Below are 15,094 nucleotides of genomic sequence, written 5' to 3'. Positions count from 1 at the left end.
ATACTTATAGTCAATGTAGTTTAAGCTTTAGTAAGCTTAAATTGCTCTTAAGATTTTTGAGATGTCCTGTAAATAGACATACATACCTATTTACGAACAACTAACAAGCACAACATTTAATGAATGCCAATTATTGTGGAGGAACTGTGTGGTGTAGTAGATCTACCAGAGATAAAATCAGGTAGACTTAAATTCGTGATCTTGGGCAAATCACTTAACTTCTCTAAGACTCAGTTTCCAGGAAAATGGAAGTAATAATAGCAATAGTATTTCCCAGGTTGTTGTGACAATCAAATCAGATAATGTATGTAAAGTGCTTTGCAAACTTTGAAGCGCTAAATTAAACCGGTTATTATTATTATATGGCAGTTTGAGTGTTTGTGCATATCAATATCAGGGAATTGCTGTCTATGTAAGTGTCTTAATTAAAATGTGGTATAAGAAATGCCATGAAAAGCCAAAAAAAATTATTTTCATTTATATTCTCATCCTGGTGAGTTCCCCCACCTGTAAAATGGGGAGAATAGCATTTGGGCTGCCTACCTCACGAAGTTACTGTTAGAAAAGTGATTTGTAACCTTAAAAAACCAGAGGATGTAAATTGTTATCAGTTGTCTTTTTAATCACTAAATATTAAAAACAAAGTCAAATGACACACATGTTGGAAAATAATGCTATTTTTAATAAGCTGAGCAAAAGTATATAAATAAATACATAACATCCTATAAAAATAGCACACGGTTAATTCTAAAACATTTATGGCCCCACGTAAAGATCATCCCTTTTTGACCCAATCAACTAGATGTTTTAAAAAAAAGGCTAACTTCTCTGTGAATATACATCCATGCTTGCTCAATTTCTTGTACTTTTAAGTCTCGCCCAATTGAGTACAGCTTGAACATCTGCGTTATCTCATAGTATCCACTATAATCCAAAAAAAACCTCATTGGAGCTTTGCTTGAATGTGCAGAATCCAACATTCTCTACAACCTGAGTCTCTCTCTCAGGGAGTTAATAATAGGAGGTAACAACAGCCTTAAAATACAACCTGGCCTCACCCACAGCCTGGTTTCAGTGTATAGGCTGAGCAAGAGTCCACTGGACTAAAATCTTTTCATTCCAAAATTCACCTTCAGATTGCTACCTAAATAAAGGAAAGCATCAAAGTGAATATAGAGGGCTAGAGCCTTAACCTATGAGCTTTGTTTCAACAGTACTTTTAGAATCCTAGAATACGAGATTTTGGAGCTAGAAGAGGCCTTTGAGATCCAGGCCAACACCTTCACTTTACAAAGGACAAGGAAACCCGCACTTTACAAAGGGTAAGGTGATTGCCCAGGACCATAAATCCAACATTTCCTGTCTCTATATTCTCTCCCCACCCAGTTCATTCTGCTTTTTCTTAGCTCTAAAGCATTCTGTATGCCTGTTTTTATTGTGGATCTCTTGCATGTACTTTTGTACAGTGGTACAGCAAATCTGGTGTGAGCTTGTAGGAAGCTACATTGGAGATAAGTTCCTATGTTACAAGGTTGTAAGTGCTTAAGAATCCTAACGTCTTTGGATTAATACCAAAATTAAGGTTATAGGGTCATTAGAGCTCAAAAGGACCTCATCTGGCCAAACTCGTTTTAGAGAGGAGGAAACTGAGACCCAGAAAGGTCAGTCACTTGCCCAAGACTATGTAGACAATAAGCAGGCTTTGAACCCAGGCCCTCTAACTCCTGAACCCCAGTGCACTTTCCACCATGCCACACATTGTTTTTGACATGGTCAAGTTCCAGCAACATGCTACTTAATTTATTGATTTCTGACACTTTATACTTTCCCACTATGTAGACAACTACCCATAGAAAAGCATAAAGAAGTGTTTCTTTGGCTTTGTTTTGTTTTACCGTACTTAACAAAAGACAATACAGTGGACCTCAAAGCAATAAACTTACTTGTGTTATCTTTCAGGTTTTAATATTTGAAAAAATTTTTTTCATCAAAATAATATTTTTGATATCTATTAGTTCTAATTCCCATTACAGTTCTTAGAATTCAGTAGGTGCTCAATAAATGTTTGTTTTGCTGAAAGGAAATGGCAAATCGATCCAGTGTCTTTGCCAAGAAAACCCCAAATGGGTTCATGAAGAGTCGGACGCAACTGAACAACAATATCATCACTGAAAGGAAAAGAGCTTTGTTCCCCAAAGTAGCATATTCCCAGATAATAGGTAGTAGATCAACTGCCTACAAAACATGTTGCCTGTCATTTTTCCAAGCTTGGCAAATTACAACTAGAAAGAAAAGCACATTTGACCCTTGGAGAAGTTTGTGTCGTAACAATGAAATCACTATAGGCATCCAAAGTTTTAAGGCAACATTATGTAGCAGATAGAGTATAGTCCAGAAGCCCTAAATTCAAATTCTGCCTCAGACAAATGACTGACTGCATGAATCTGGGCAAGTCAAAGAACTCGGAGCCTCAGTTTTCTCATCTGAAAAATGGGGAGATTAGTAGCACCTGCTTCACGGGAGTGTTGCGAGGATGAAATGAGAGAATGTGTTGAGCGCTTTGCAAAACTTCAAGGGCTGGATAAAAGTGAACTATTTTTATTATTATCAAGTGCACGTTTCCACCAAAATGATGATTTGAGTGTGCGAACTCCAGGAGATAGTAGTATCTGAACAGGACAGCCATTTCCGTGGCTTGGCCAACGTGTCACACTCTCAAAAAACACACCCAGTCATCTGTTATTTGTCCTTGGAGTTAGCTTTCCTCCTAAGTCCACCAGCATTTACAACATTGTGGAGCAGCCTGCCTCTGGGGGAGAACGGGCATCACTTGCCAGAAAGGGGCTGCTTATAAAAGAAGGAGTGAGACCTCATGGTGCCACCATCCTGTTCCGACTGCTTTCTTATTTGTGACTGAAAAACAAAACCAGAAACAAGAAGGCACATGCACATTTACAAACTTTGTTTTTCCTCCCATAACTCCAGTTATAACATTAACATACATAGCATAGTTTGGAGGTCTCCCAAATGTGAAATAATAGATGATAAATACTAAAGACACTTGGGCAATTATAGGTTTATATCTGTGCATACACACCAATCCTATTTATCTAGTTACTTATATATCCAGGGAAATGTTCTGAAGCTGTTCCAGTAAGCCGCATTCCCCACCTCCTACCCTACACACACACACGAGCTCATATACCTTTCCAGACATACCCCCTGCTACTCCTATGTAATCTATACTTGGCTATCTCCGTTTCTCCCAAACATGGCCTGGAATTCATCTTCAGGAAAAGCATTCCCAATGACAAGGTACTTGATTGCTCAATTTCCAATATATTGGAGAAACATAAGCATGAATGCTGCAGGCATTTAGGTCATTGATTGAAGAAAAAAAATTTCTGTGTGTAGTGAAGAGTATTCAATAAGGCTTTCAGGTTCTTGAGAGTAATGTCCTTTTGCAGGTATAAGGAATTCTTGATAAGGATGATAGATATTTAAACTAAATACTAGCAGATAATCCATTAAAATGTATACACACATATACATGTATACACACACCGTGTGTGTGTGTGTGTGTGTGTGTGTGTGTGTGTGTGTAGTATGTCTCCAGGAACTAGAACTAGGACTTGATTAACAACTTGGGAAAAAAAAAAGCAAACAAAACAAAATATAAACACAAAGACTTGCAAAATTTTCTATTATAAATCTATATTGTAAATATTATAAATCTATTATAAATCACTCTACCTTTTGGGAAATATCTACAAAGTACAGGATATGAAGTTAGCTTTTTTTCCTCAACTAGCACAATTAGTTGCTAGCTATGGATAACTGGTCATTTTTCAGGCTGCCTCTACAAGTATCTTTACCTAGTATTAGAAATTTGCATCCTTATGTGGAGAAATGTGCCAAACTCGAGTCATTGGATTCCCCAATCCTCACGGTTCTCCACCTGCAGCCCAGGATTGACTACCTCTGTAAATCAGGCTGGTCTGGTCAAGAGACAGCAGATCGGCATTAATCCAGCCTTCCCTCAGAAAACTGATATAAATTATAAAGTTGTTCCATAAACCTACCTATATTGCAAGGGGGAGTGTCCTTACCCCAGAGTTCCCTGAAATGAATTAAATCACATACCCAATTCTTTATCCCCTACCACACAGGCCATACTGCAAGTGATCAATTTCCTTCTAAGTTAGTTTGGAAAAAAATGCAGGTAGGGTTTGAAAGAAATAAGACATTTTAAAAGAGCTTAGCATAATAGTGGGTCTTGATAAATTACCATTTTCCATCGTAGTATCTTAATCCACTCATCCGCTTCTACTCCTGTTTTTGCACATAAATAAAAAGTCCTATATGGAAATACTAAGCTGTGGGGGAAGGAAAAAAGGAACAATTTAGATAGAACAGAGCATCTTTCCTCCCCTGTCCTCCCATCTCCTACCCCCATTTTTCTTGGAGGAAAAGAACTTGGTAAAAGGTTCAATTAAGGTTTTGAAAGGACTGGGATCTAGGAAGCAATTCTTTGAGCATACTAGGTAGGAGGCAGGCCTACCAAAATTCCTGTAATTATGACAGGTCATGTTCTTGTCTAATAAGAATTCAAAGATGAGAAAGATAAAGTCTAGGCTGCTTCCAAAAACCTTCCAATTAATGCTCTCACAAGTCTTTCCATGGAATGGGCGTAAGACCGTAACATCCTTTTCACCTATCTCATCTATCAGAGGATTTCTAGTCCAAACTGTTATTTGATTTGAAGAGTAAACCAAAACAGAGGAAGACATTGCCTGTGTTGCCAAGGCTATCAAGGTCAGTGTTTCCCCATAGAAACCTGTAGACTCTTTTTGGGTTCATCTGGTGTGATAGAGGATTGTCCTTCATATATGAAGGCAGCCAATCCCCTCTCAACATTCTTCCAGCTCAGTGAGAAAATCAACCAGCTCACTTGATCTATTTAAAGAACAGACAGTTCATTTGTCTATCTCCTTGGTTACAAAGTCAAAGTAATTTGATTTATAAACCTGGCTCTGGCCTTTATCTCCTCCCTTGCTACTGTCTCAGTAACTCTTGGAAACACCAAGGAAGCAATCAACAAACATTAAATGCCTACTATTTGCAAAGCCCATGGGAATGCAAAGATAAAAATGAAAGTTTACATTCCTCTGGGAGAGGGATGACATCCACATTTAAATAAATGTCAAATATATAGAAAATTAATACAAAGTAATTGCAGGGTGGAGTAGTATCTGTGGAGAGTCAGAAAAGACTTCATGGTGGAACTAAACTTTGAAGACAGCTGAGGATTCTAAAGGGTGGAGGTGAGGAAGTTGTATCGCAGGCCTAGAGAGATAGCATTGGAAGACATGGAGATGGGATTGCTGTGTACCAGAAAGAGCAAGATCGATTTTTAAAAATTTTTTTTTTTAAGGCAATTGGGGTTAAGTTACTTGCCCAGGGTCACACAGCTAGTAAGTGTCAAGTGTTTGGTCTAAGGCCAGATTTGAACTCAGGTACTCCTGACTTCAGGGCCAGTGCTCTATCCACTGTGCCACCTAGCTGCCCCAAGCAAGATCAATTTCACTGCATGGTTGAATGAATGTGTAAAAAGCCTGGAAAAGCAGGCTGGAGCCTGAATGGGAAGGACTTTGGATGACCACCAGAGGAGGTTAAGTGTGTCTCAGAGGCAATGGGATGCCAAGAGGGTTTGTTCATTGTGTTAGGAGGGGAAATGTTAGGTGTGCAGTTAAAATGAGAAAATCAGAATACCCTTCCTGCATATTTTCATAGTGTCTCCTGGTCTTCTAAACATCACAGATTGGGGCTCTTCAAATAGCCATTAGTCCTTTCAACATATTGAGACGATGATGCATAGTCTGTGGTGTTTTATTCTTTTGCAAGAAAGAAGGATGAGTAAGAATTTTCTTTTTGTATCACAACTCACCAGAAACAGTTGACTTTTTCCTGTGTGTAATCAAACTGCACAGCCGAGCATTCTGTTAGATCTAGTGTCCGAATTGGCTCTGGTGTCTGGAAAATAAGATAGAGTATCATGTTTGAATGTGAAGACTCCTGGAGCGTGGTCATTACTCATATTCCCCAGTAAGCCTTTCCCAAGATGACTATGACAGCCTTTACTTCCACCAAGGAGCACTGAAATAAGAAAGTACATTTTATTTGCAGGAATCACATATGAAAGGTTTTTAGAGGCTCAAGACCCTGAGCATCAAATAGAGATGGATTTGGATTTTCCTCTTTAATTTCATATGAAAGGATTTTTACATATCAGAGACAGTTACATTTTCCTCCCAGCTTTTGACTAGGTACCATGTGTCTAATGGAAGGAGAGTGGAAATCAGGGGACCTGCTTTCTAGGGTTCTACCTGCTAACTGCATAACTTGGAGTGTCTGAATGTCTTTGGGTCTCAATTTTCTCATCCAATCCAACCTGATCCCACCCAAGTCTGAGAATCCATTTGGGTCTCAATTTCCTCATCCAATCCAATCCAACCCAAGTCTCTGAATCCATTTGGGTCTCAATTTTCTCATCCAACCCAACCCAGGCCCAAGTCTATGAACTCATGTGGGCTTCCTTCCATTTCCTCATCTAACTGAACCCAAACCAAGCCAACCCAAGTCTGTGAACCCAGGTACTGGGCATACAAAAACAAAACGAAGAAAAACAGTCCTTGACCTGAAGGAACTTCTAAATATGTGGGAGCGATAGTAATACAACATGTAATCAGATTATCATATACATGATAATTTGAAGAGGGAGACAACAAGACAATTAGGGATATCAGAAAAGGTTTGCTGCAGGAAATGGCTTATCAGTAAAATGAGCAGGATGGGCTCTGGGTTCTCTTCCAGCTATAATGTTCTAGGATTCTACCTCCTGGGGGAAGAAGGGAGAAATGAAGTAGCTATAGGTGTATGAGCTCGACCAATGATAACTCAGTGCTTTACATTTGTTCAATGCCTCACAACCTAGCCCCTTACAGTTTTCATCTACGTTGCTTCTCATTTGCTCTTCCTAGCAATCCTATGAAGTAGGTACGGAAGCTGTGGTTATCCTCAAGCTGTAGATGAAGAAATGGGAGCTTAGACTTCATAAGATCTGGGCCGGAAGGGATCTCAGAGGCCATCTAACCCAACTCCTTCATTTTACAGATGAAGAAACTGAGGCCCAGAGATGTGAAGCTTCTCACCCAAGAAAAAACAAGTTAGTGGCAGGGCTGGAGAGTACACTCTTTGGACACTGTCAGGAAAGAGCTTCATAAATGCTAGTTGTTGACTTGGATTTGAGGTCAGATTTTCAACCCCTGGCTCTTCCGTTTCCTTCGTGGCCTTAGGCAAGTCACTTAACCCTGTTTGCCTCAGTTTCCTCATCTGTAAAATGAGCTGGAGAAGGAAATGGTAAACCACTCCAGTATCTTTGCCAAGAAAACACCAAATGGGGTCACAAGGAGTCAGTCACGACTGAAGGTGACTGAGCAGTAACAAAGGGGGGAGGAGAAGAGAACAAACATTTATTAAGTACCTACTATGTTTCGGGCACTAAGTACTTAACACATATTATCTCACCCTGTCATATTGTGTTACCTGTAAGATGAGGGATTTGGATTTGATGTCAGATTAAACTAAGATGTCCTCTGTTTATAATTCCCACGATGCTTCATTCTGTGTAATCCCTAGATAATGGGCTAAAAACATAACGTTTTTGTTGACCAGTTCTTCTCAGTAGAATCAGACCACCAATTATGCCCTGGGCATTTCAGGTAGAATAATAAGAATTTAAAAGATGTAAGGGATTTCAAAGATCCTATTTTCCTCTGGAGTATTTTTTTTTTCAAGTGATACTACATTGCAGTCTGCTACTCACCATTTGGTCTTTGAAGTATTTCAATTCATTCCTATGCAAAGTGAACCACCTGGTTTTCCAAGTCTAGGGCGAGTGCGGAGGAAGGAGGACAAAGAAAGAAAATATGTAGGTTTTGAATAAAAAGAAAAATAATATTTGATCTAAAGTATTTTCTTTGTTAAAAAAAACTAGCATAGGACTAAAGGGTATTTTTGTAAGAATCACTTCAGAGAAAAGTGATTGAGAGTGTCTTCAGATGGGAAATAGCATATAGCACTGAGGGTCCTCTCCATGTGTAGACTGGATTTTCACAGACAAGGTCACCCCAGGTTCAAGGAACTCAAAACCATAACTCAAGCCCCACTAATGTACTATCTTTTAGGAGGACACAGTAAAAGTAAATTAAAGGCATGTAATGAAATAGCATAGTAAAGAAAAAAAGAACCAACAAAATATTTCCTCTCAAAACCCTGAGTCTATTTCCCACAATAAACACATCATCAGTGGGGAGAGTAGACACTACGTAATGAATATTTTTCTGCCTTAGTAATCCATGGTAGAAACTACTAAGATTGTGATCTGTTATTCATGGATAGAAAACCCACACAGCTGAATCACTGATTCTCTCAGCATGTACTTAACAACCAATCATACAGTAAATCTGTAATGGTCGACATGCCCCCAAAAAAGTCTATATGCAAATTTATAGACAGCTTGCTCAGATCAGATGCTGAAAGGTGATTCGGTGTTGAATAAACATTGAAATTATTTTTCAAAATTAAATTGTTGAATTTAAAAACATGAATTAAAAAAACAAGCTCATAAAATGCTATTGTCAACATTTTAAAATATATCATTTCCTTGACTCCCGAAGTAGCTCAAGTGTTGGAGGCATTTTATGTTGTATTAAGTAGGAAATGGTAATGAAATATTGCATAAAAATGAGAGGCATTATTCCCACCCACCTCTTTTCTAAGAAGATCACAGGAAGATGAAATTGTGGGAAGTGGGGCAGAATCTAGGCCTAGTTCTGCCTTTGACTTTGTACTATCTCTTTATTCTGTAAGATGTTTGTGGCATAGATATGGCCCCATGGAAGAACAGTCTTTTCAATTTCACACAGAACAATTCCTAGTAATTCACGTCCCTCACCTTAAAATTGGACAAAATGAGCTAATTACTTGTCCACAAACATTTTGCTGGGACCTCAAGGTGAAACATCGAAAAGGACAAGCCTGTAAAATGGAGACAGTCAAATATCCTAGTCCAATATTATATTAATTTTGTTTTCTGGTATTTCGTAGACAAGTTCTTATGGCCAAATAAGCCTACTAAATTTTTAGGAACTGGAATTTTAAAGGAACTGAATTTGTACCAACTAAACTTTTATAATAAGGTCAAAAATTAGGCAGAGGGAGCTTTCTAGAAATTTTTCTAGAATAAATTTGCTACCTTCCCTCTCAGTGAGCCTGTTAGGAAGCACTTAGGTTGTAAATCATAAACTTCTTTGTAGGTATTTGCCTTGGAACTTTGAAGTCACTTTCCTAGTTTTGAATAATTAGCTATCACAATGCACTAGTGAGGTAGCTCCATTAATAAATCAATTAATGAATTAATTTTAGGCCAGACCTGTGATTCCACTGGTATAGGGAACTCCCAGTTGAGAAACTCTCTTTAGCAATGCCATTCACCACGTGCTCTGAAACATTAAGTGACTTGTACAAGTATATACATATGTGTTTAGATATATATTCTATAGTTATAGATAATATTATATTATACATTATATGTTATATAATGTACATGTTATACATTATATTATACTTACACACATGCATAAATATATCATAATATACAATATTATATTCTATATTGTGTAACATATGCATAATATAATATCTAATGAGATATTATTTTATATTCAAGCATATATGTAAGCATAATTTAAGACCCAGAAAAGAATAATCATTCTTTTCTTTTTTTTTGGCGAAGCAATCAGGGTTAACTGACTTGCCTAGGGTCACACAGCTAGTAAGTGTTAAGTGTCTGAGGCCGAATTTGAACTCGGGTCCTCCTGACTCCGAGGCCAGAGCTCTACCCACTGTGCCACCTAGCTGCCCCAGGAATAATAATTCTTTCCATTAAAAATGAAAGCATAATGGTCCCTTGAATACATCTAAGAACAGAGTCACTAATGTCAAATTTAGCAGTCCAGTTAGACTCTAGGCCATCTGCTTACTTCCCGTCTCTTTAGGCATCACTTACAAAACCAGCTCTTACCTTCACTAGTCCCCCTTGTTTCGTTAGGTATCCTTCTTTGGTGCCCAGCTAGGAAAGAAGCAAGAAGTTAGTGAAACTAGGGGCTCCATACTGCATGACATCTGCCCTTACATCTCTTTTCTATTCTAGAGGAATACTGGATTTGTCTTTAGGTCTTTAAAACTCCTCTCTTCTCAAGCCTCAGCGCCTCAGAAGTTATCTGTACGTCATGACATGCCACGATCACTTTGGATTACAATCTCTTGATCATGAAATGTGCCTCACACACATTTTGAACCTTGCCTTTTCCTTCAGGGGGATTCTCACACTGAGTTGCGTATCACCTTTTGGGCACTCCACATTTTTTCAGAGATTAAAAATGCTTTAGCAATCACATCCACCAGCTGCTTCAATGTTCCTGACAGTAAGACCAGAATTCTGGAGTGAAGAAGAGAGAGTGGGGGTTGCCAGTCGGACAGAAGATCAGGCAACCTGGTGAGCACTAATGCCTGCTTCACAACAAACAGGAATTTAATGGACACTCACTGATGTGGCCAGAAGTGTAATGAGTCCATTTAGGCAGAACAATGATTCGAGGTTTTGTTTTTTCCCCCTCCCATATGTACAAGTATCTTGTTTGGTTATTTCATATCTCAATAAAGCAGGAGAATAAGAGTGAGTAATATCATGTGCTTTTATGTCTATCACATGCAGCAGACCCACAGGCCATATATTTTTACCACGTATCTATCATTCTACCAATTCCACCATAAAGATGGCGTCCTGCTCAAATTTAAAAGTCTTTCATAAAAAGTTGAAAGAATGCCTGTAAGCAGTCTACATTTGTTCAGTAGTTTCTGTAGCTCAGATGAACTGGATTAAGGGGTCAGACTGGATCCTTGGGGGTTACATCTCTCACTTACTATGGCTACCACAGTTGTGAGTTAGAATATTATCCATGTGTAAAAGAATACTTACCAACCAAGTTTGCTTTCTTTAGAACATGACTCCCTTGAGGGCAAGGATTGTCTTTTGGCTTTATTCTTTCTCTATCACTTAGCACAAAGCCTAGCACATAGTAGGTAGTTAATAAATGCTAGTTGTCTGACTGACTGATCAGAACCTGTGATCCCATTAGGGTAGGGAAACCTTCTCTATCAAAGCAGGTTGGCATCTGCTTTGCAACTTAGTATCTTAGAGGCATCCCTGGGGCACTGAGAACTCAAATGACTTGTCCAGGGTCACATAATCAATCTGTATTAGAGGCAGGTCTTCCTGATTCGACACTAGTCTTCTATCCACTGTGTCTTACATCCTTTCAGTTCAAGAAACCCAGAAACTTGTCCCAAAATATGCTTTTAGGTTGAGTGTTCTCTCTCTCTGTCTCTCTCAATCTCTCTCTCTCTTTCTCTCTCCCTCTTTCTCTTTCTCTTCCTGTCTCTCTTCTCTCTCTCTCTGTCTCTCTGTCCCTGCCTCCATCTGCCTCTCTGTCTGTCTCTGTCTCTGTCTCTCTCCCTCTCCTCCTTCCTTCCTCCGTCCCCCTTCCCCCCTCTCAAAGCTGGCTTCTGATCAGCATGATAGTTACTTACTGAAGGAGCTGTGGGCACCAGGTCACTCTCTGTCCTTCCCGTCTGCATTGCTGTGTGAACCCTGACCGATTCGTAGATGGATGGCTCTTCCACTTGGCATGGATAGGGATGTTTCAGAACAATCAAAGTGCCTGAATTGGAGGGAAAACACAGGTTCATACAACTTTGCCAGAAGGACAGGTTCAAGGGCTAACCAGAGGTCTGTGCTTGGGCTTTCTTTAGGACTTTGCTAAAACTGCATAAAGAGAAAACCAACATGTATTTCAGAAGTATTTATCACAGTATTCTGACTTCATTTCAGTTTTATAGTAAGAACTTTAATATATTATGTATTAATCTCTGATTATTTAAATCACATATCAATGCCCCCTTTCTTTAAGTCCCATCCCAACTCTTAACTAATTACATTTCAAGTGAACGTGAAATGAGTATGGACATTACATATATCCAATTTTTCTCTTTTACTTGCAGGAAAAGTCCATCTTTATAGGCAACTAGATGGTGCAGTAGCTAGAAGCTGGAGGTCAAATCCTTCACCAGACACTTGCTAGCTGTGTGACCTGGGAAAGTTACTTAATCTCTGCCTCATTTTTCTCTTCTGTAAAATAGGAATAATAATAGCTCCTGCCTCCCAGAATGGTTTAAGGATAAAATGAGATATATAAAAATTGATATAAATAAAGAATAGGGAGTGTTGTCCCAAAAGATCAAAGGATATGGCAGTACTCAAACGAAGGCAAGTTAACAACAATATGAAAAAAATGCGCCGGATTATTAATGATAAAAGAAATGAAAATTAAAATAACTCAGAGGTTTTGGCTTATACCCATCTGATTGACAAAGATCACAGAAAAAGAAAATGACAAGTGTTGGAGGTCCTGTGGAAAAACAGGCACATTAATTGATGTGTTGAATTAATTAATAATTAATTAATGTGTTGAAACTATGAATTGGTCCTACCTTTCCAGAGAGCAATTTGGAACTATGCGTCCAAAGCCACTAAACAGTGCATAGCCTTTGACCCAGTGATACCACTACTAGGCCTATACTCCCAAAAAGTTCAAAGAAAAAGATAAAACACCCCAAAAAAATTGTAGCACTTTTCTTATTGTATTAAAGACCTAGAAACTAAAGGAATGCCCATTAGGTGAGGAATGGCTGAACAAATTATGGCATAAGATGGAATATTACTGAGCCATCAGAAACAATGGAAGGGATGGTTTTAGAGAAACTTGGGAAGACTTATTTAAAGTGATGCAGAGTGAAGTGAGCAGAACCAGGAGAATAGTGTAAAGAATGACTACAATATTGTATTGAACATTGTAAAGCAATGTCAAAAGACTTAAGAATCTTTTTTTTTTTTTTAGTGAGGCAATTGGGGTTAAATGACTTGCCCAGAGTCAGACAGTTAGGAAGTATTATGCATCTGAGGCCAGATTTGAACTCAGGTCCTCCTGACTCTAGGGCCAGTGCACTATCCTCTGTGCTACCTAGCTGCCCCTAAGACTTAAGAATCTTGATCAAAGCAGTGACCCACCATGACTTCAAAAAACTGAGGAGGAAACATGCCTCTACAAAACATATTGGAGGCTACCTGTTTTCTTTGGGCTACACATTAAATTATTAGGATGATCTTTTAGTTTAAAGTTCTTGGTCACTCGTGGATGAGAAATCCCAGTTCTGAAACAATACCTTAAACGGTTAGGCCTTTGTAAGAAAGAGAAAGGACCTACTTCTCTTCCATAACCCTGAGTTCAGGGAGGAACTGTATTCTCGCTTTTGATAGAATACCTCCCTATTGGTTTAGCATAATGATCTGACTAAGGAAAGAAAGAAGTCTTTGCTTACTTCAGTTAATGGAATTATCTCTTGACTTTACCTAACATCCTTGAAGGGAGAAACTGAAAAGGGATTGAATGGTTTTAGGAATATGATGCTTCATGGGTGTGCCAAAAGTGATCTGACTTGTTCTGTTTGATAAAGCAAACTGTTAGCTAAACTTTGAAAATCTGCTTAATCTTAATCTTGACTGTGAAATTTTGTCTGTTTTCTGCGAATGCTGTGAATTTTAACTCCAGAATGGGCTTGTGTTAGATTCTCAGTGGCATAGGTTAACTCTACCCTTTTTTGGACCTCTTCCCTTCTGAGCAGAAATAGAATTAGTTTAATTGAAATTAATAAATATTGTTTCCAGCAAGCTTATACCTATAATACAGAGTATAGAATTTTCTTCTATACTTTTCAACCTCTGAGCAGAGGTGAGATGAACACGTCAATAAACACGGTCAATAAATATTTATTAAGTGCCTACTATGTACCAGGCACTGTGCTAAGCATTGGATATATAAAGAAAAGCAAAAGACAGTTGCTGTCCTCAAGGAATTCACAATCTGATGGGGGAAGGTGACATATAAAAAAGTAAAAAGAGGGTTGAGTGGGGTTGGAGAGAGGGTACCAGGTGCAATAGCATGATGAAAAAATGGGAGTGGGAAATGATGAGGTGACTACCTTGAGCACCCTCCTTAAAGAGTAGAGACCTGGGAGGATCTCTGATATCCATCCTCCACCCTCTCCAATTAGAAGGAGGGAGAAGATGCAGGGGTAGGGAACACTAAGGAGGTCTGAGTTTCAGATGTTATCTTATAAGATGTTGAGTTTCTGGAGATTATGAAGTCTAGGAGAATAGCATATTGGGAAATGATGTGCAATTTTTTTTTTTTGCTTGACTATACCTACTGATTACAATCATGGATTTTTTAGGGGGAGGAGAAATTTATAGGGAAGTGCAAAGGGTGTAGTGATAGTGATAGAAAAAAAGAAAAAAGATCATCAATGAAACATTTGGAAAATTCACAAGAGCAAAGAAGGAAGCTCAGAAGGGGATACAGATGAGTAGGGCTTTGTTGGTAATAATGCATTGTTTAATTTGTACTTTTAAAAAAGTTGTACATAGCAGACATTCCCACTTTCATATTTAATCCTCTTTCTGTTCTTTGAGTATGGAAATGTTCATGTTTGTTAATATTTTTCAAGTTCATAATGTAGAAAATTTAATTTAAAAATTAAATGACAAATTGAGGAAACTGTATTTTATTCTAGTGGCAATGGGAAACAATTGAAGCTTCTTGAGAAGGGGAATGATATATCCAGATGTGCTTTAAGAAGAAGAATTTGGGGGCAGCTAGAAGATAGAGCACTGGCCCTGGAGTCAGAAGGACCTGAGTTCAAATCTTGCCTCAGACACATTATACTAGCTGTGTGACCCTGGGCAAGTCACTTAACCTCAATTGTCTCACCGAAAAAAAAAAAAAAACAAACCAAAAAGGAGAAGATGAATTTGGCTACTGTTTGGAGAGAAGTGATATTGAAGCAAAGAGATCAA

At 38.5% G+C, this 15,094-nt stretch overlaps 1 protein-coding gene across 1 annotated transcript in view; it reads right to left on the bottom strand.

Annotated features, from left to right (window-relative positions):
* Positions 1-661: 661 nt before the first annotated feature.
* Positions 662-15,094, bottom strand: part of DAPP1 (dual adaptor of phosphotyrosine and 3-phosphoinositides 1) — a 53,613-nt gene continuing 39,180 nt past the window's right edge. The window contains exons 4-9 of the mRNA XM_027853341.1: positions 11,713-11,843; positions 10,145-10,192; positions 7,886-7,948; positions 5,948-6,033; positions 4,289-4,376; positions 662-2,913 (exon numbers count right to left, since the gene is read on the bottom strand). Of these exons, the coding sequence (XP_027709142.1) occupies positions 2,827-2,913; positions 4,289-4,376; positions 5,948-6,033; positions 7,886-7,948; positions 10,145-10,192; positions 11,713-11,843 (503 nt within the window). The 3' untranslated portion in view covers positions 662-2,826. The remainder of the gene's footprint in view (positions 2,914-4,288; positions 4,377-5,947; positions 6,034-7,885; positions 7,949-10,144; positions 10,193-11,712; positions 11,844-15,094) is intronic.

This window comes from Vombatus ursinus, unplaced genomic scaffold (assembly GCF_900497805.2).
Source record: "Vombatus ursinus unplaced genomic scaffold, bare-nosed wombat genome assembly UNPS02009975.1, whole genome shotgun sequence".
Classification (NCBI taxonomy): domain Eukaryota; kingdom Metazoa; phylum Chordata; class Mammalia; order Diprotodontia; family Vombatidae; genus Vombatus; species Vombatus ursinus.
The sequence above is the reverse complement of the archived record's forward strand: the minus strand, read 5'-3'. Positions and strand labels throughout refer to the sequence as shown.